General features: G+C 40.5%; 1 protein-coding gene across 1 annotated transcript; it reads right to left on the bottom strand.

Moving 5' to 3' along the window:
- Positions 1-251: 251 nt before the first annotated feature.
- opn8b (opsin 8, group member b) lies at positions 252-13,496 on the bottom strand. The gene is made up of 4 exons (XM_084953308.1): positions 13,341-13,496; positions 4,991-5,284; positions 4,350-4,678; positions 252-2,855 (listed from the first exon to the last, which is right to left on the bottom strand). The coding sequence occupies exons 1-4, from the start codon at positions 13,408-13,410 to the stop codon at positions 2,499-2,501; spliced, it is 1,050 nt and encodes a 349-aa protein (XP_084809434.1). The 5' UTR covers positions 13,411-13,496; the 3' UTR covers positions 252-2,498.
- Positions 13,497-21,251: the final 7,755 nt, after the last annotated feature.

Here is a 21,251-nt window from a genome sequence, read left to right as displayed (position 1 = left end):
CCTGCAGTGGTACTTCGGAGTAAAAAAAAAAACTCATAAAATATGTATGTGGGGTAATCAGGTTGTTAGTTTTTAACTGTTGCAAATCGGCAACGCCTGCCTTGAGAGGGTTAAAACGAGATTAAGAAAACATAGACTTAAATGTCAGTCTTCTTTCATTATTCGTGTTGGAGATCGAATGTGTGATTGTCATTTTCCAAGACTTTAATGCATTCATTAAGTGTTTATTTTCAAATATGCGCAGTCCCTTATATACATAAATATGTTCAGTGTTCAGAACGCTACATTCACAAATCACGATCGTCAACAGTAGTTACAAGTTGCAAGAAATAAAAAAGTCTACTTGCCACACACAACAAAATGAAAACACCACTCCAATATCAAAGGCAAAGGGAGTTAACATCAGCAGAAGATTCAGTTCGTGCCACCATTTAAGTCGATGTCTCAACACTAAACCAACCTTTCAAAGCCGAATGAGCTGCAAATGAGGCTCTGTCACAACACACTTGTATTAGAGAAGTGTTTTGAAAATGTAACGCACTTCACATTCTGGCTCCACATTTAAAAACAAGGATGTAGACTATGACTAAAAGCAGCCAGTGTTCATGACATGACTTTGACTGAAAACGAATGAAAGCAAAGCCACGTGTGTTCTGTTAATCAAGAACGAACTCTTTCAGATGCTATCAAACAAAAGGACATCCCAATACAGATATTTACCAGCACACACGGCCACACACTGTTGGCATTAAAGCTACAAAAATAAACAAAACAAAGAAAATTCTATGTCTGTAATTTTAATTTCATGAGCTTGAGCAGATGGCGGGATTTACAAAGAAACTCGACTGACGTAAAAACAAGATAAACTCCTATCCCAGATGACACTGGGCGAGACGCACTGGACCGAGATAGAAAGAGATACCAATACAGTACATGCTCACAACATGGGTGTTGTCAGAATCACTGATTAAACCATGCATATGTCAGGTTGCTGAAATAACAGTACAACACAATACTTACTTAACACATACGGTAACTGCCTGTGCTGTTCCAGAAATAAAATGTCAGTCAAAAATATGATTGTGGTTTTTTTTCAGGAAAACCAGATCAAGTATCTCAAAATAATCACAAACCAATTCAAATGCACGTGTATATTGAACCTGAATCATTTAAGTGGACCTATCCTGTTCATTACTAGTCCCGTATTTTTAATACCTAACTCCAGAGCTAGCTCTTGCTTTCCACATTTCCCAGTTCAAAAACGACCCTCCATTTAAGCCAGCTTTCTTCTGATTGGCTGCCGCTCTCAAATGTGCTACTGTTCTCGCAGTGAGATCTGTGTGTCTGAGATACGGAGGAGAATTAGGGCCACCGAAAAGAAAAACTTTTTTTCCCCCTGTGGCTCTAATCCTCTTCCATATTGAGATGACCATGTTCTCTCTCTCTGACATCAAACAGATCCAAGAAAAGAGAAACAAGTTGGACACTGAACATTTAGGACAGTGTTTTGGTTCACCAGGACTTCAGTCAAACCCAGTATTTGAAACTTTGGCCATGTTTAATTAAAGCATCCACTACCAAAACAGTTTATATGTGACATGAGGAAAAGCAGAATAGGTCCACTTTGAAGTAAAAATCACCCTTTTCTTTGCTATGATCAAGGTTTTTGTTGTATTTTTCTGTGCAACCTTTGGTTTATATCTCACTTTTAAATGAAGGAGCCACCTTTCTCAACAATCATTCATTCAGTCTTCTTCACACTACTGGTTGAGACTTAAAGCCAGGGAGTGTAAAATAGGGATCGGCTATTCTTGGTTAAAAGTTAAAAGGGAACATCAAGCCGAAATGTGCCGAGTATTTGGAAACACTGGGAAAGTGTAGCATCTACTGAAAGTTTGTAGCATTGGGCATTTGGCTTTTATATCTATAAAGTGGATGGAAAACAACCTTCCCCTATAATAATGCATTCCCACTGGTAACAGCCTGTGGGAAACACTGCAGTAAAATGTGGTGACAACAATAAAAAGAGTGGCCCTAAGTTTTGATTGTTCAAAACCTACATTGCTGCAGAGTGCACATTTGTGTCGCAGTTGATTTTCTTCTCACTCCTCTGCCTCTTTCACATCTCGTTGTGTTTGTGTGTATATGTAGTAAATAACAAAAAGATGTTTACTGTGGTGAGTTCTTCAAGGGCTCGGGTGTTCTCAGCAACTCTGTCTCTGAAACGTCTCTCATAGCAGGGTTTCACCAACTGTAAGCACAAATTTGACTCTATATTACAGCTTTTGTTGGCTCCACATTCACAGCATTTAATACATTGTGCAAACACATCCTCCCACATGTCATGGCCAGTCAGAAAAGGGCCAAGTATTACCCTGCTGTGGTATAATACCACACACCATTTGGAAAGAAACAAACAAAAAAAATTCTTTCTGTCCTGATAACACATTATTTTCAGTCTTTGTTCTCAAGTGTGTTCTAAAAAACAAACCAGTCTTTCAACCCAAAGTCACTGACTTGGATTCTGTGATCTCCTCCAAGGTAGATCGTGGTTGTTCTTTGGGCTTGATGCTAGCACTAACCATGTAAATATTGTTGTCATTGATCGTGTTGGAGACTTTGCATGGCTTACAACATAAACACAGCCACGACAGCTGATTGACCTCCCTTTTGAAGCTTTGGCTGAAGAAGTAGTAGATCACAGGGTTGTATACAGTAGAGCTCTTTGCAAACATGCACGGCAGCAGGCTGACTTCAGGTGGGATGGCGCTGCTGTCACGGAAAATGGACCACAGGCTTACCAAACCGTAGGGTGTCCAACAGCCTATGAAGCCTATACTGATCAAAACAGCAATCTGAAATAAAACAGGAGGATAAAGTCAGCAAAAAACTCTCAAAGTCGATGAAAACAAAGGCAAGAATTTCATTGGATTATGATTGGGAGCGTCACTGATTTAGTTATAGTCATGGTTAGAAAAAACCCCTATCAATTCTCAGGTTTTACATATTGGGACATAATAAGAATAATCTGGTACTTAGAAAGTCTTAAAATGAGGTAAATAACAACTTCAGGTAAACAGCAACACATCACATAATGCATCATGGCATTACTTAATAAAAACTAAGCCTAAATGCAGAAGCAGTGTGTGAAAAACTGACCAACCAAAGGACAATCAAACCATGGCAGCACAGCTTATGTTTGCAAATAGGGTCAAACCATGTGACTTCTGGAACAATGTTTGGAGAGAGGAGACTAAACTGTAGATGTTTGGTCATACAGCACCACATTGGTGAAAACCAAACACCTCATACCAACTGTCAAGCACGGTGGTGGCAGGTTCATGATTTGGATTCATTTTCTTGCCACAGGACTTGGACACCTTGCAGTCACTGAGTTAAGCATGAAGTACCTGTATACCAAAGTGCTCTAGAGTCAAGGTTGAGGCCATTTGTCTGATGGAAAATGAGTCGTGCAACAGGACAATGATCCCAAACACGGCAGCAAATCTCCAAAAGAATGGCCGAAGGCACACAAATCAAGGTGTAGGATTGGTCCAGTCAAAACTCAGACCTCAACCCAAATTAAATTCTGTGGTTTAACCTTAAAGGAGCTGTGCATAAACAAATACCTGCAAACCTCACTGAACTGAAAGAAGAGTGAGCCAAAATTCCTCCTCAGCATTGTGATAGACTGAAAAAGTCATACAGAAAACCATTTGATGTAATTGCTGCTTAAGGTTCTTCAACATCAATGGTAAATGGCCTGTATTTGTATAGCGCCTTACTAGTCCCTAAGGACCCCATAGCGCTTTACACATCCAGTCATCCACCCATTCACACACACATTCACACACTGGTGATGGCAGCTACATTGCAGCCGCCCTAGGGCGCACTGACAGAGGCGATGGGGTTTTCCTAATTTTTTGACACACTGCTTCTGCACTGTTGCTTAGTTTTTGTTCAGTAAATAATGACATGGTGTAATATGTCATGTGGTTTACCTAATTTTAAGACCTGATAAGGACTAGTTCTTTTTCAGTGCCTCAACCATAGACAGAAGGTATGCTTACATTTGGCTCCAGATTGTGACACTTGTGGGTGTAAAATGGATTGGCTTAAAGTTTTCAACAACGAGGTCCTAAAAAAATTAAAATGAACTGATTCTGAGAAAGGAATAGGAGGGAACTTAACTAACATCAAGCCATTGGTTGACCAAACCATAGGGTATAGTGCTGACTGGATGAACCGTCTCTCTCGATGAGCAAATATTCAACAATTTTCAGAATTTTAACCCTTTAAAGCAAACTACAGTTTCAGATCTTTATAATCTTCAGTAAAGAGCGACTCACTAGTAACAGCCTCCGATGGAGCTTGACGATGTTGGGGATTCTGTGGCTGTTGTGCATCAACTTTTTGTAGGTGAAATAGAGTTTGATGGCGATGCCAAAGTAGCAGCAGAGGATGATGACAGTAGGCATGACCAGGTTGAAGAAGAACAGGGAGATAACAAAAGAGAATCCCTCATATTTCATCTGGCCCCAGGCAAGTGAGCAGGACAGGCCGAAGGGTTCTGGGCCGTATCGACCCCAGCCCACTATGGGAAACAGAGCCCAGATCAAAGCATACAGCCAGGACCACAGGCACAGCATCTTCACCTTCTTCCAACTGATTTTCTCCCCTGCAGTGAGAAATAAAGAGAACATCTGCTAACTTTCTCCTTCTTATATGCAGTTAAATGGCAGAGCTTAGATAAGATCCTATATTCCTTAAATCACATATCAGTGACATGCATAGAAATAATTTAGTTTTATTTATTAAGCATTTATTTATTAAAGGTAAGAAGATTTTTATTTCCATGAATTCTCTTTTATATTTGACAGCATGGCTCTTTTCTGTGACCTCTCTGCCGGTTCTATGCATACATGAAAAGAGGCAGATGTGGGAAGAGCATCTTTGGAAACAGTATTTTTGTCAGCCCTGAATTACTTACTAGGTGACTGCAGGTTGAGGGACACAATCAAGCGCACAACAGCCAAGATGGTGAGGTTCATGATGCTGGCCATGCCAAAGAAGAATCCTGCCAGGCCATAATAGACACAGGAAACATCTCCCCCAAGCCAGCGATGGCTCCAGGCAGACGCCACAGCTAGAGGGTACATGGTGACAGCTGCTCCCAGGTCTGTCATGGCTAGATTCACACTCAGCAGCTCCGGCGGTTTCATCCTGGACGACCTTTTGAATGCCACGATAAGGACTAGCAGGTTTCCCACAATGGAGAGCACAGCTGGGATACAGAGGAAGAGAAGAAGATGATATAATGAATAGAAGTCTAACTACACAAACACACATGGCTGATGCCTTTGAATGCATAATTACGTCAAATTTGTCCTTTAGCTGTTAGATGATTTAACAACAACAATAATCAGCATTCACTGGCCTTGACTGCAGTACGTGTGAGGTCCACATTACTGTTCCCCTGTGTTTGAAAAAGTGCATATAAGCACATACTCTGACACACAGGTTAAACACACAATGAGTGCATTAACAATGATCCTGATCTGTGTAAAGACACAAGACTCTGGATGGATGTTGGATTTGAGTGCGACCACACGGTCGTTACATCGTTTATTGAATCCACGGTAGAGGTTTAACTAAGGAAGAAGGACAGCTTTACCCACTGGCTGCCTGCAAATGACACACAATGCTAATCTTTTTAAACAGCCTCACAGCACATTACAAAATGATTTGACCTTTTCTTTTATAATGGAAGGTAAAAGTCAGGCGAGCACCTAAGTGCAGCTTCAAGGTTTGTGTGAGGTGCTTTTTCATTACTAGTTTACACGTTTAGACCACAATTCAGAGATAAATACGTCACTTTTTACTTCTCTATATTTATTTATTATCTTCTGTAAAATAATTGCTGCAAAATCACATCTGCAGCACAGTTTAAAATAAATAAATAAATAAATCCATCAGTAGGAAAACGTTACAATGTACTGTTTTAAAGGAAGGAATTTTCTTTTTTGGGTATCTTTTGACCACACATTGATTTTTTCCATTCTCTATTTACAGAAATCTTAATGAAATCTTAAAAAAAATGGATAAGGTAGTGTTGGTTGTTGTTTCTGACTCTATCTTCTCGTCTCCCTGCATTTCTGGAGCAGACGTATATAGCTCGGAGATAAGGTGAAGCATTTTGCACATCAGTTTCCACACCTCAGGCAAATCTGTGTTTCATTAAACTCACTATGACATTTGCCCCATTAAACCTTTAGGGGATTCTTTTCCTGATAAACACAAGGTGTTTTTGAAATAGGCCAACCAGCATCTGACCATAGCCTGAAGAACTATTCACATCTACCGTTTAGTCTAAAGGCCAATAAGGATATTACTTAAAACATTGTAGCTATCTGAACAATACTGTTTTTATCACACTGTTAAATATTCACATACAAGGGTAATCTTTTACCTCTGACCTCTCAGTAATACAGAAAACAACCACAGAAAGAAAACCATAATGTTAGGGCATTGGCAGGTGCTCAAAGCTGAAAATAACAGTACTTATTTCTTTCACATTTCAAGCAGAAAGAAGTCATGATTACGTCAGACACAGATTACCTAACGCTAACTCTGTTGCCTTTCTTTTGTTCTCCTCAGCACAATTCCACCATTGTATCTCTCAACATGTGCACCTGACCTTGCCTAGCAGCCTTGCACATAAAGAAAGTTTGTAAGACTGTAAGCTTGTATTCACTGGAATAGGTGATTTGATGATTTCCTGCCAGATCGGTGAAATTGGTGAATGTATACGGTGGTTATCGCTGTGATTAGTGTAGAAAGAAGAGCCTAGCTTCTGTTTTTGTCAGAGAACAAAAGGACAACATAGGTTTAAAAAATCACCGATGAGGGGAAATAACCATGGTGATTACACCTTTTCTCAGAGATGGGATTTTTTAAAAGGATGCACAAATATTTGTTGCTAAATCAGCTTTTGATGCTGGTCTCACAGTCATGGTAAAGCAATGGCTAAGAGAATGAACTGATGAGGATGGATAATATCTAAAATGAAAAGTGACAATAAAATCTTCTATAGGGGAGGAGAGAAGTGTACGCATTGTGTTGAAGTGCTTTTAAAGTGCTCACGTATAATCAGCTTTCTTCACAGCCTCCGCAGTGTTGAACTGTGAGGTTCGGTTGTTAGATTTGGATCAATGCCCGTGTATTTCAGAGAGATAGTTTTCCAGTACACTTCATATGCTTGACATCAGCTGTCATGACAACACCTGCAGACTGTTAGGTGGCATTCACCTCTAGAGCAGTAATAGAAATGTGACTGACTAAGAATCCATTAACTGATGTCAAAAGGTGGAGAACATGAAAAATGTCCAGATGCTGAATGATGACCTGCTGAGCTTCAGGCTGTAATTAGAGCTAGCCTATAGAGTGCCACGTCTGCTCCTTGGCTTGAAGATTAAACAGTTTCCAGAGGTGAGGATTATTCCTGAGCAACCTCAGCTTAGAGCACTGTGTACTTTCCTCTCACTCTCTTCTACTGTGGGTAATCTTGTTAACCTTTCCCCGTAAACTAGAACACCAAGAAACTCCTTTCCTGCACCTGCTTCTGTCTTAGCGCTTGAAGGACTACTTTAATGTTGCAGAAGTCCATTGTCTTAAGAGGAGTTCAGCATTATGGCCGCATATATTTTTAAAATCAGACATCATGAGTGAGAGGTCTTGGTAGCCGGGAATCGGTCTGCCAGGGGCTCCGCTCCTGGCCGACCAGCGTGTCCTGGATCTCCTGGGCAGATCCAGGACACACTGAAGAGATTATATCTCACAGCTGGCCTGGGAATGCCTTGATGTTCCTCTGGATGAGCTGGAGGAGGTGGCTGGGGAGAGGGAGGCCTGGGTTTCTCTGCTTAGGCCCCTGTGACCCGGGCCCTGGATAAGCGGAAGAAGATGGATGGATGGATGAGTGAGAGGTGGATCAAGCTCATAAATTGAAGACACTTATAGGGTAGTAATTTCTCAGTCACAGGTTCAATAAGCCCTAAAGAATCCTGCTTTTTTTTCTGTTTGACTCTAAATCATACTGGAGGTTACAACATGAACATAATGTTTATTTAATAAGAGTTGAAACAAGCGATTAAACCATAAACTGATTAGAAAGATTTTTTTATTGAGGTTTTAAATCAAGTGATGAGCCATTTCCTCACTTTCCTTGACTTCATACAATATTTCGCCCATATTTCGCCCACATACTGGCTGTTAGATAGCAGGTATACATTGTTTTCATATAACGTTCATGCCCTGTCTTGCTAAACAAAATATTGCATTGATTTTTTTTGCTGGAAGCAAACTCAGGGAAACAACCAGATGACAAAACTAACAGCATAAATGCAGTTCTGTGTATATCCAGCACTGAGACAGACTCCTTTGTCGTGAAGGGAGATTCTCTGACAGCCTCCCTACACAAGAACTCTTGAGTTCATGTAGGATCTCCTTTGGGACTTTTTAAGCTCAAAGCCCAGTGACCCGATCAACTTCCAGCTCACTGAAAATTACTTTCAAGTGGCTTTAACTGCTCTCTGCAAACAAAAAAAGAATCAATGGCGACATGTAACATCATCCCATATGTCTGCAAATAGAGTTTGTCTTAGCTACACACCCACTATCTCATGATTGAATTAATGGCTGGAGGAGTTATGTTTAGAAATCCCACATTATAACCAGTTATAATACAAATGAGGGAAGGGTTATGAAATACAGACACACAGTCACATTAATTCCACCCACCACATCAGTGATCAAGCCCAGGGAAAATTCTGTTTTACCACTTGCTTTATGGATTTGGTTGATGGTTAGAAGAAGAGTGTGTGCATAATGTTGTGGAGGGGAATAAAAAGTCAGACAGGATCATGAGTTTGAAGCTGAAAATTGTATAGGTGACGACGAATGTGCATATGCCCCACAAGTTAGATGTTAGTTACACGAGAAAGAGGAATTCTACACTAACTTGGATGAAGTGGTAGAGAGTGTCGCCAGGGGGAGAGGGTGGTGATGGTTTAAGAAGACAGAGGCAGAAGGATTTCTCTCCTCAACAGATGGTAGTGGATTTTTTTCTGTGGTGAACACATGCTTCAAGAAGAGGGAGGAACATAGGGTGATGTGTAAGAGTGGAGGCCACTGGACTAAATCCTGGAGAAAGTGTAATGTGAAAGAGAAAAGAGACTGCAAGCTGGTGTGAGGGAAGAATGTAGCTCGGCAGCTAGACAGTAGTCTGTAGGACGACTCTGGAAGGAGAGGAAGTGAGGTTAGCAAAGAAAAAGTGGGATAGTCAGGGAGATGCAAAAAAATATACAGGAGTACTGGGAGGCTATGCATACAGCAAAGAGAGGGGTGGCAAAGGAACGGACTTTAAGTGAGTTGTATGTGGACACTAAGAAAGGAAAAAAAGATTTTTATCAATTGGCTAGCAAGAGATTGAACTGGAAAGGACGTGCAGGAGGTTAGGGTGCTTAAAGATAGAGGAAGGAGCTGATGAACGAAGAAAATGAGAGGAGCCCTCACTTCCTCCTGACTAATCCTCTGCACTTCCTGATTCAGTAACTGCAGAGGATTAGTAATGAGGAAGTGAGGGCAGCTATGAAGAGGATGAAAAGTGGAAATCTGGTTGGTCCAGATGCTATGGAGCTATGGAGATGTCTAGGAGAAAGCACAGTGGACCAGGTTGTTTAACACTGATTCCAGTTTTTATGAACAAGGAGGATGTGCAAAGCTGTAGGAGCTACAGAAGGATTAATGAGCCATACAATAAAGACATGAGAAAGAGTTGTTGAAGCTGCGTGGTGCACTGTGTTCTTTCAATATGGAGAAGGTTTGGACACATGCAGATGAAGGACATGGATATAATGGACAACGGATGCTGAGCATGGAGCTGCCAAACTGAAGAAAAGAGGAAGACTGCACAGAGATTCATGGATGTAGTGAAGGAATACATGCAGAATGGTGATGTGACAGAGAGGAAGGGGTGAGGTGGAGGCAGATAATCCAGTGTGGTGACCCCTAAAGGGAGCAGACAAAAGAAGAAGCAGTAGGTTTGACAACATGTGATGTGAGAAAGACCTGTAGAGATCCAACTGCAGCAGCATTTGTGATCTATGTATACACACAAGGGTAAATGACAAGGGGTCAATTATATAGTGGTATGACAGCCCTTACTGTTAGATTTAGACAGACAGATGAAGAGGCTGTCTTCATCCTAATCCATACATGGCTTAATAATGGTCTACTGGTACAGCATCGACACGTAGGAGAAGAAGTAACAGCGTGTTTTATATTTAGGGTGACTTTTGCTTAAAGGTCACAACATGGGACAATGTAAAGACACAGCTCCTTTTTTTTCAAGGGTACAAAGTTTGATGATTTTATTTGAGTTAAGCTACAACATTAATAGAAAGGATGGGTAGTTCTAAGAGTCTTCCTCCCACAGCACTGTCGCTTTTTGTTTGTAAAAATTGTAAAAAGATTTTTAAAAAATGTAAAAGCACATCTGCAAAGGATACACCTGTGGATCCTTGACTATAGCTTCCTTGGCAACCATTTGTCCACCAGACTGAACAGACTGAGGAACTAAAACATCCTTCAATGTGGAAAAATGAGACTGACATCCAGGTCACAGGGGAAAAAACGGAGGACAGAGGGAACAAGGAGGTGCAAATTACAGAAATGAGAAAATCCCTTTGTGGTCCCGTCGTTGTGATTGTCTGCCCCACCTTAACTGCATCTGCCTCTGCTCTTGTTTAATCATCCCTCTGTGTCTGTAGTCTTGTTCATGGTGTTTCATGCTCCTGTTCCTCATGCTGCTCATCAGATGTTATCTCTGACTCTTTTAGTATCCTTAACTGTTCGTGTAAGTCAAATAAATGGTCATCCTTTTGTTTGGGTCCCCTGTAGACCTCGCCCTGGTAAAGGTCTTAAGTGTTTAACCCTCACAGATAAACATAGGATCCTTTTGTTTCTAAGCAGGCATGCTTTAAACAATGCACATAGGAAGGGCTCATTTGAATCCAAAGGGAATTAATTTTCTTTTTTAATCTTTGGCCATTCTGCACAAAGTCAGGGGTGTAGACACTGTGTGGGAACATCAGGATAAAGGGACTGTACTACAAACAGTTGGAGTAGAATGGTTTAGAATAGGAAGTCAATCGGATTACTTTATTGCAGCTGTAGCTAACTTGGTCTTCTATCTTTATTAGGGGGGAATTCAAACTGTTGCTAAACTTTTCTTAGCCTTTTAGCAGCTTTTATGAGTGTGCACATGGACATCTCCCTGCACTCATGTGCTGTTTTTCTGTTCCTGTGATGTGACTATGACTTCAATCAATGGATATGATTTGCCTGTATTTGTGTGAAATTTTCTGGGAAGAATCTTGCCTCATAACCAGAAGCAGAGCGATGGTGTCGGGACTGATTTCAGTGGAAGTGATTGATTAAGCCCTATATAGTGTATTTCCCCCCCCCTGTGGGCAGCAGAGAACTGAACAGAAATGAAATCAGACCAGGCTTTGTTTTAATCATCCAGGATCAAAACACAGCACGGTTTATCTTTCTCTAACTTCTCTTAGCTTGCATTATTTATCCATCTTCCCTGTAGCACAATCGGTCAGACTACAGACTACAGCTCATCTATGTTTTTATCTCAAAGCATTGCAAAGCATTGCTGTCCTCCCAATCCCACCACGTCACCACCTAAAAAACACATGAAAGGCCAGCTACATTCTGAAATCATGTTTGATTTAAATTTCTAAATGCAAAATGCAGCACAAAAATAAAATAAGGCACACGTTTCTCATGCTGGATAACAGAAAGATCAGCAGGGATGACCTGCAGGTATGAGGTGAATGTGGTCCCCAGACAGAACAACTACACCAGCTGTTTTTGTCCATTAGAAGAACCAATTCAATACATCAAACCTCAAACATTTGGATTATGAACCTCTGCTGCTTTGCTTCATAAATCCTGCCATCAGTGGATGAAAAGGCCGGTGGTCTTTGTCCTCGGCTGCTATTCTCCACCCTCTATTATGTCAATCTATCAGTCTATCTTTGGTTGTGCAGTTGACTTACTGCCTAATGATGCAGTTCCAGGCAGATAAACTGTGCCAAAAAGCAGGAGGATGATTGAGTCTCTGTGCTTCTGTCCGTCTTATTGATCAGGAGGTCACAGTAGCTTTGAGGAGATTTATATGTTTTTAAAGTCTTTACCAGCAGGCTGGACACCAGAATTATCCCTTCACTGAATTCTCACATTAAGTCTGCACATGCACAGACAGACCACAGGCCCTTTGGTCTCTCACCTGATAAGTGCCCCTTTGGTAAGATTTTTTCTTCCCAGTTTCTGTCTGGCGTCATTTCAAATTTTCATTTTAAATATGGCCCCTGGCATCAGTTCTCAATAAAAAGCAGGAAATGCCTCACAGCTGTGTTTCCATAATTCTTCTAACCCTCCTGCACCCCAGGACCTCCTTCCACCTTTTCTGTCATCACAGCCAGTGCACGCATTAGGAACACCTTGAGGAGCAGCATCCTCTCTGACCTCCGTTCATTGGTGACAGGCAGGTAATGATAAGTGAATGATGGTAGTGTTTACCTCGGCCTCGTCCATGTCTGTCACTGTAATGATATATAATATCCCAAACATAAGTAATAATAACCTCTTCCACCCCCATCCTGAAGACTGTAGTTTTTCTTTTAAATAAACTATTTTAGTAAACACAGAATCTAATATCTTATATAAAGGGCGCCATACAAGGTTGAAGACTTACTTCTGTCACTTAGGATTATTCTGAAGGTTATATTATATATTCTCTGAAACCTAAGACCACTGTTCTCCTTACCTGACTGTACCAAACAGATTTCATATAAATACACTACACACCACACAAACTTACTCTAACCTTGTAGATGACGCATGTGGAGGGTGGGTGTGGGAGATTTCAGATTTAAGCAAAACGTTAGGTCTCCTGTGACTTTGCAAAACGTCTGTCACAGTTTTCGGTCCTCTGACTTTATTCTGTTCTGCACGCATTTTCAGTATCATGAGATTATATTTTTTTCCCAGTATTTTCTCAGAAAGCTGCTTTGAACTCATGTGCGCAAAATGGATTATAAAAAAAAGATCACGTTCTTTTAATTCAGTTTAGGTCTCCAAAGCCGGGAGAATAAGTTAATGCTATTGAAGAGTATATTCCCAGACAGGATTAAGATGATCAGAGATGGGAAGCACTCAAAAACCATAAACTGTCATTGTTTCTAGTTTAAGTGCGATTTTCAACTTACTTAAGACCAGCAGGTAGCAGCCCGTGCCGATGTCCAGCGCCGGTGATAAAGCAGAGGTGTACTTATCCATGAAAACAATGATCAGTAACTAAGATAAAAGAAAAGTGATCCTCATGCGATCCCAACGAAGGGGAGAAGAGTCAGACTGCGCCTCTGCTGCTGCTGCGCTCCGGTGTCAGAGGCATCTGTCCTCAGGAATGAAGCTGAGACGCGTACCGGCTGAAGCCTCGTGCCTGCAGCCAGCGTGTGTTGTCAGGGTGATCATGCGTAAAGAGAGGATCATCCAGCGTCTCCAGTGCCGTGGTGTCACTGAGCGTTAGATGTCAAAACGGGAAAACAGGTTTATGTTAGCTTCAGGTTAAGTTAGGTGGGAGTGGAGAGAGTATGGGAGCTAGCCAGAGATCACAAAGTAAATAAATAAATATACAAGTAAAAAAAAAAACCTCAACAAATACCTTTTACCAATTAGACACAAAATATTCTGTTCTCAAATTTTGCTTTGTTGTTTTCAGTGAAGTATTTGAAAATCCCCTTTATGTAAATGGAGTCAACAAAATATTTAAAACTATTTATTGTATCATTATTTCTTCTGGTAGAACAAAGATGATTGTTTCTGTGTAAACAAGATAAGAAAAAGTTCCCCAAAATAAACACAAATACATACAAAATAAATACAGAAATAAATACAGAAAACAAATACAGAAAAGGGACTAATTTCAGCTATCACTTTTAGGCTAATAGACATAAAAGTTGAGGGGGCAAGGCTCTAGAGCAGGGGGCAGCTGCCCCCCCTTGCCCCACTGTAGATCCGGCCCTACAGTTAACTTTTGCTTACTCAGAGTAAGACTGCAATGTAAAATTACACAACACGAACTGCTATAATATGTAGCACGAGATCCATTAAAAACTGGCACAGTAGATCTAATAGCTTAATCGTTGAAATGCTCATCGTTAAAGTGGTGGTTAAAATTACCAAAGTAATTTTGCCTCTGTACATAACCACAATGTATTTTAAATCAACTTTTGTATAAACAGTTTTCAGGGGATGAAAAGTAATTGGACAAAATACCATCTTTTTAAATATTAGAATTGTTTTAGTAGTCAAGTAAACTAACTTGAGTCTGTTGAGCTAAAGCCAGGGTGGCAAATTCTGGGGGAGCCTTTAAAATACTGATATACTAACATGCCCTAACCCCCAAAAGAAAAAAAAAATCCATCAACATAAATATCTTAAGAGGAGAAATGTGCTGCTGGCACGAGGGAATCTTAACCTGGTGAATATCACAGTGACTCCCCTACCAGTGGCAGACGCCCTCAGACATCGGTGCGTTGGTGGGTCTTTGTGTCCGGGGATGGGCGTCCAGGTACACACCGGCTCACTCCTTGGTTGCTGCTTATCGGGGCCTGGAGACTGGGGCTCGCTCGCTGAGTGACCCCTCATCTGGGACTCTCCTCAGCTCTTTCTGGGATAGTGGCGCGGCTGCCCCTCTGTTGGTCTTCCTTGGTCTCTTGTGTTCTGAGGGCCTCTGGATGTCTGGAGTTTTGATCTCCTCCATACCTGCTTCATGCCTTGGTGGACGGGGCTATGGCCCCCCACCCTCTAGCAGATCATTACATGAAGGAACCTTTTAAATACAAGCGCGTTCATGCTCACAGGTGTACACACGGGTGATCACACACACAAACTACACCCTTTTTGGCTCCTGCCTCAAAGCACACTGTGCGCTGTCGATCTTACGTGCTGCACAATAATGTTTAACATTTAGTATTTACTGTTATATTCCCATAGATCATCATGATGTTGTTTATTCTATTGCTCTAGTCTTCTTCTGCTTGTTTTCTTTTTTCTTTCTCCTCAGGTGATCCAAGAAAAGAAAAAGAGGGAAAAAAAAAAAAAGACACAAAGACAAGGTGATGAAGCAGATTTTCATTGTCTTTTCTCTCCATCTCTTTTCTCCTTTTTCTTTCCCTCTCCTTCTGTTAACTTTCTTCTGAACTTTTCTTCTTGTTTTTCTTTCCCGTCCCCGAGTCCAGTCTGGCCTGATTACAATAACTTAGAATAAAAATAACCAGTATAGCAAAAAGCCCACTTGGGAAGTAAATCTGTTGGGCATTTGTCTTGGCCTTCAGACATTAATTCTGATCGCTACAGTGCCAGACAGGACACACACACACACACACACACAAAAGAATATCACAGTGATTCAGAGGGGAGGATAGAGGTTAGCCAAGCTTCTAAAGAGGAGAGGGTAACAGTCTAACTCAATCTTACTCTGTTGGCAGAGAAACTAGATGAGGACGGGGTGTCGACCCTGCAGGCGAGAGCCAGAAGGTGAACAGGTGGTAAGTGGTAAGCAAGCATAGAGATGGAGATGGTATCAAGTCCGTAGCATGACATAATTACCCACAGGTAGAAAAGGAGGAGGAGCCTGACCAGCAGCTCCACCTAAAGAATTAATAGTAATATTTTACTCATGAGAATTACTTATTGTTCACTCTTCAACTTTATTTCGACTACTTCTATTGTGTTGTTTTTTCTTCCTTTCCTCTTTCAAGTTGTAACTTGTTAGTTTGCTCAGATACCACTGAGGGCACTGAAGGGGTTGTCTTGGATTTTGTGGGGTGGCAGTACTTATTTCTCAATCTTCAAGGAAGGCAAGGAGGCAGGATACTTTTTTCCTGTTCATTTCCAGGTGACAAAATGCATCAAAAGGTCTTAACAGCCGGGGTAGACTGAAACTGCTTTCTCCTTTTTTCAGTAGAGAAAAACTTGCTCATAGGTGTCAGTGTAAATCTGAATCTGCATGCATTGCACGTGTAGAGATTTCAGCATATAATGTATTAACATGAAACATTTTTTGGAACATTTTGTTGCTCTTTGGGACAATTAAAGAGAAATGGTAGTAGAGGAGAAAGTTCAAATGGGATTTTGACAAAACAAGACAAAAACAGGTTTTATCCTCTGACTGCTGTTTCTTTGTGCTTTCTCTTATCTTTTCAGTCCCTACATTGCTGTCGGTACCAGCAGTAGATAACTGTCTGCAAATCTATTGTGGAGACTCAATGACCCTGACACTCTTCAGACAGCCTGTCACACATGACATCTATGGCAGCGTAACATGCAAAAGTAATATTTTAGTGCTGCTCAGGGGTGTGAAAATATTTTTCTTTTTGTCCTGTAGAGACTAAAGGACATTACAAACGAGTTATTGTTGTGTCATTGACTTGTTCGTGTTTGTATTTGTGTATTTGAATAATCAGTGTTGAGTGTTGTCATGTAAAAAAGTTGCCATAGCTACAGGGAAGATATTTAAAACCATGTTTAAGTGGTTACAGCTAATAAATAGAGACCAAATGGGATTCTCCCAGCACTGCTGCCTCTTTTTGTTGCATCACATTATTTTAACAACTACAGGACTGGTGCATATCAGAGCGTTCAGGTTACAAAAATACTGAGGCAATCGTAAGAGGCTTAGCATGAATCTGTTGCACCAAGATACCCTGTGGATCTTTCAAAGCATGGCCTTTTTTACTTTTTCTTTCTTTCTTTTTTTAAATTTTGGCATTCCTTCATTAAAAAAACAGTTTACCCTTAAGATTAATGTAGGAAGTATGTGCATTTGTGCCCATCTCTCTTTCCTTTTGGTAGCTTTCAAGGTTTCATAAGGCTGACAGTCAATTAAAGCTACAACTGTAACAGCGGAGGTCACAAATCTCTCTGCTTCTACAAAGCAAACAGTCGATAACTTCTTGCACTTGTTTTCTGTTGCCTTAGAATTGAAGATGCTCTTATCCACTGTACATCTTTGCATGAATAATGAATTAAATTATTCAGTGTGAAAGATTCAGTGCTTCTAGAGATAAGTACTGCTCTAGCTTTAAGAAGCTGCCATTATGGACTTCACTAAACAACGAATAAACCCATACATCCCCAACATGGCATGGAAATCAGTTTGAGTGGCTGGTGAAAACTAGAGCATTAAGCAGCACTAAATGCAGACGTTTGAACCTTTATTCACACCCTGGCTGCAATTTGTGCACAATGCAAATTTGTAGGCGACAGTGGGAACATAACTGTCTTCCACTTGATTTAAAGATGTCAAAGCTAAGAGACAGCTAAGCTTGGTTGGTGATTGCATCACAAACAGCACTTTTATCTAAAAAACAGCAACAACAAAATCTACGTGTCATGCAAAATCCATGGGGCGTAGCGTGCAGGCAACAACAAGGTAAAAATATGAATCCAACACAAGGCAGAATTTGCTGATGGACCTGTGATATGAGTCAAATTCAGCAAGGGATTTTTGTGAGTTTGCAGTGGACAAGGATGTTCAATATAAGCGTGTTTCAATACAGAGGAAGTGGCTGATATCCTGATTGCTAGTTTAACACTTATTTAACAGAATTATAAATTATAAATGTATATGATGTATATGTTATAAATGTAGCCTGTCGAATCTTCTGATTATAACATCTGCAATGTTCAGCGAAGTCTGTTTCTCTGCTTAAACTGATTACAGAGTGATTAGAAAATAGTGACCATGTTGGATATAATGAATAACAAACCAAGATTCCTCTGGGTGATATAAACCTCTGAAGATGAATGAGCTCCAATGTGCCTTGATATTGACCGTATGAATGGGGAAATAAAGTGGCAGTCAGAGACACTATAACTAAACCCTTCCTTCTGCAACAAGCCCAGAATTGCCAAGCAAACCTACATCTGCATTTAAAGAATCAGGCTCTGCTTCGCCACACTGCTCACTGCAGCACACACGCCCCGGCTTTGTTAACGCACCCTTTCGTGTGCTGTCTTGACCTCGTCTTCCAAAACGTTTCCCTTTTTCTTTTGCTCCATTTCTGCTCAACCCTAAACTTCCTGAAATCGTTCACATAGACACGTGTAGCGCAGGTGCTGTCAATTAAGGATGGTTTGAAATTCATAGATCACAGGTTTATAAATTGCAGATTGGATTTTCCTTTTTTGTGTTCAGCATCATTTGACTCACATGTGGGCACATTTTTGTGGATGACGTTGAGCTTTAAAGTATAAATCTATGAACATCTTTAGAAAGGAGTCTCGTGACCAGTGTGAGCTCGAGGGAGGGTTGCTTGAGGTAAAGAGTAGGACTTACTAATAAAATAATGTTATGCCTAAATATAATCTTAGTGACATAAGCTCTGTTATCTAGTGAGATCCATGGTTATTTTTCTGCATTTTTTCAATTTTGGATAATTTATTCATATTTTATCCTGAATCCTCCCTTAGTTATGTTGCAATAGGTGTCGGCTGCTGGGGGATTCCCATGATGCATTGAGTATTTCTTCTTCAGTCACCTTTCTCACTCACTATGTGTTAACAGACCTCTCTGCATTGAATCATACCTGTTATTAATCTCTGTCTCTCTTCCACAGCATGTCTTTATCCTGTCTTCCTTCTCTCACCCCAGCCGGTCGCAGCAGATGGCCGCCCCTCCCTGAGCCTGGTTCTGCCGGAGGTTTCTTCCTGTTAAAAGGGAGTTTTTCCTTCCCACTGTCGCCAAAGTGCTTGCTCACAGGGGGTCATATGATTGTTGGGTTTTCTCTGTATGTATTCTTGTAGGGTCTACCTTACAATATAAAGCACCCCGAGGTAACTGTTGTTGTATAAATGTGCTGTATAAATAAAACTGAATTGAATTGAATTGAAAAAAAAAAATCCAGAAAATGAATTTAACTGCTTTAACTTCACCGGTCACCTTCTCCTATCAGCTATCAGCTATTCTGCTTTTAATATGGTTATTATGCTTAAGGTTATACTGAAAAATGAGGAACAATTTCAATGCCCAGGTCTTCAGTTGTCATCTCTATTTTCACACTCCATCAAAATAAAACAACGTAATTGTTAATTTTCTTGACAAATACAAATACGGGCTCATCTGTTGGAAGAGAAGTGACCCAACTTTGAGAGCTCTGAGCTATATCACGGTGACCAGGGCATTAAGAGGTCTTGTGGAAGTTAAATGTCATGTGCAATTAGGTGCTGACAGCTGGACGGTGGTGTTGATTTTCTTCTTCTTTTTTCTTTGGAGACGAGCTGCTGATGATTGACTGTCTTTGTCTCTGGATATTTTTACGTTCAAGGTTTTGTTCTTTGTTTTTATTGTTCAGCATTTAATTTTTCCAGTTTAGTTCTAGTTAGGTTCTTCCCTGTGTGCCTCTGCCTTTTGCTTTTGTACCTTTTTTATCAGCCATATGAAACGGCTTGCTTTTTGTTAATATTCAAGTTTTCTTCCACGTTCTTTGTGTCTGCATTTTGGGTCCTCTACACACATTCACACGGTGTGCTGCCGCATACTGTGACAATAAAAGTAAAAATAAATATTTAAAATTCTCAGTAATTACAACAACAAAGTATTTGTACTCCAAAACTTAGCACAAAGAGAAGTCCATGGACAGGCAGAGCTGAAACTTGGCCAGGTGTTCTTCATCACAGCAAATCGGCTCCTCAGAGAAAATCCAGCAGTGCAATCACACAAATCGGCAAATCACTTTGCCCGGGTTTGTCGTCACAGTGGTGGTTAAGGACTAAAATACTGCTTTTAAAGCTGGTTACTGTAATCTTAGAAAGCATATCATCAATTCCCACTAAAACACAACACATTAACCATGAATTTGTTGTGGCTTCTTGGCAGGTAATCGAGGGTTATTAGTCAGATCTCTGGCAATCCTGCTGGTGGAATCTGTGGTTCTTCAAGTTAGTTTCACAAAGGATGAATTGCCATGAAAAATGATCTGATTGCCCCACTTTGCTTTGCATTGCAGAGGTAATGTGAGATGTAGAAACCCAAAGAGGAAGACAGATATGAAAGTGCGAATGTAGAGAACATAAGGTTAAAAGCAACTTTTAAGCCAGTGCAGCAGCAGCATCATTCATCTTATCTTGAACACTGGGTTGGATTTTTAGTGCAAATAGTCACAACTATTTAATATTTAATCTTGCCTTATTAGTTCAGGCAGAGTTGAAATGCACAACACTTGGCAGAGTGCCCTAACCTACAGGCCAGCACACAGTGACATTTATAAAGCTATAACCTAACAGAGCTGTAATACCACTTATCTCTTAATTACACACAGCGGTAAGCAGTTATTTTGCTGTAGCGCTCATAAATACAGCTGAATGAAAATTAAGATAAAAAAGTCATTTTGTTGGTTAGTAAGCTCAGCGCTTACATGTCCGTCACATTCACTCACAGCCTAAACTCACATGCAAAGTGAGATGAATGCACTCAATAATCAATACCGCGTCTTTTATTGGAGGCGATCAACCCCCAGCCCCAACAAAGTCACTTTGAATGTTTTCTTTGTACTGTGGGAAGTGGACTGGTTAGGCTGAGGTGTTTTGGTGTTTTGGCATTTGTCACTTTCTTTACAGAGAAAAGCTTTCAAGGATGGCATGATGATGTAACTGGGTAACAGGTTGTCATCAGTTTTCTCAGTTGTTAGAGGTGAGACATCCATTCGTACAGCTTCACAGTGGTCAGATATTGAGATTAGTTTGAAAGAACTCTGCTCTTAATTGAAGCGCTGCAATTTGTTTTTACAGCACATAACAGAGGCTGCCATACAGTAAGAAGCTCCAAATAAAGCATCAGGTTTGTTTTCCACTGTCTCATGTGGTCCTATATGTTCTGCTGCTCAAAGGCAATTTTCTGACTCCTCTCCAGGTACCCTTTGAGTACATTTTATTCCACTATATGAAACTATATGGTCTATAAATGTTCTCTTTACAGAGAGCATTTAGTAATTTAATCTTTGTAATTTAAGACATGATCTTGGTGTTTGAAGAATTCTAATTATGTAACATAAACATGAAACGTGATTTATTGAAGAGGAGGTTCGTGATGTACTAACTGTGATGAAAAACATGAT

This window comes from Perissodus microlepis, chromosome 15 (assembly GCF_051167445.1).
Source record: "Perissodus microlepis isolate ML-2025 ecotype Zambia chromosome 15, ASM5116744v1, whole genome shotgun sequence".
Classification (NCBI taxonomy): Eukaryota; Metazoa; Chordata; class Actinopteri; order Cichliformes; family Cichlidae; genus Perissodus; species Perissodus microlepis.
The sequence above is the reverse complement of the archived record's forward strand: the minus strand, read 5'-3'. Positions and strand labels throughout refer to the sequence as shown.

Bases quoted from the DNA above. Each gene is read 5' to 3' on its own strand.
- opn8b (XM_084953308.1), bottom strand. From the start codon at position 13,410: ATGGATAAGTACACCTCTGCTTTATCACCGGCGCTGGACATCGGCACG. The intron at 5,285-13,340 runs GTAAGTTGAAAA...TCTGTATCCCAG, and splicing joins CTGCTACCTGCTGGTCTTAA to CTGTGCTCTCCATTGTGGGA. The intron at 2,856-4,349 runs GTGAGTCGCTCT...GTTTTATTTCAG, and splicing joins TCCATCGGAGGCTGTTACTA to ATTGCTGTTTTGATCAGTAT.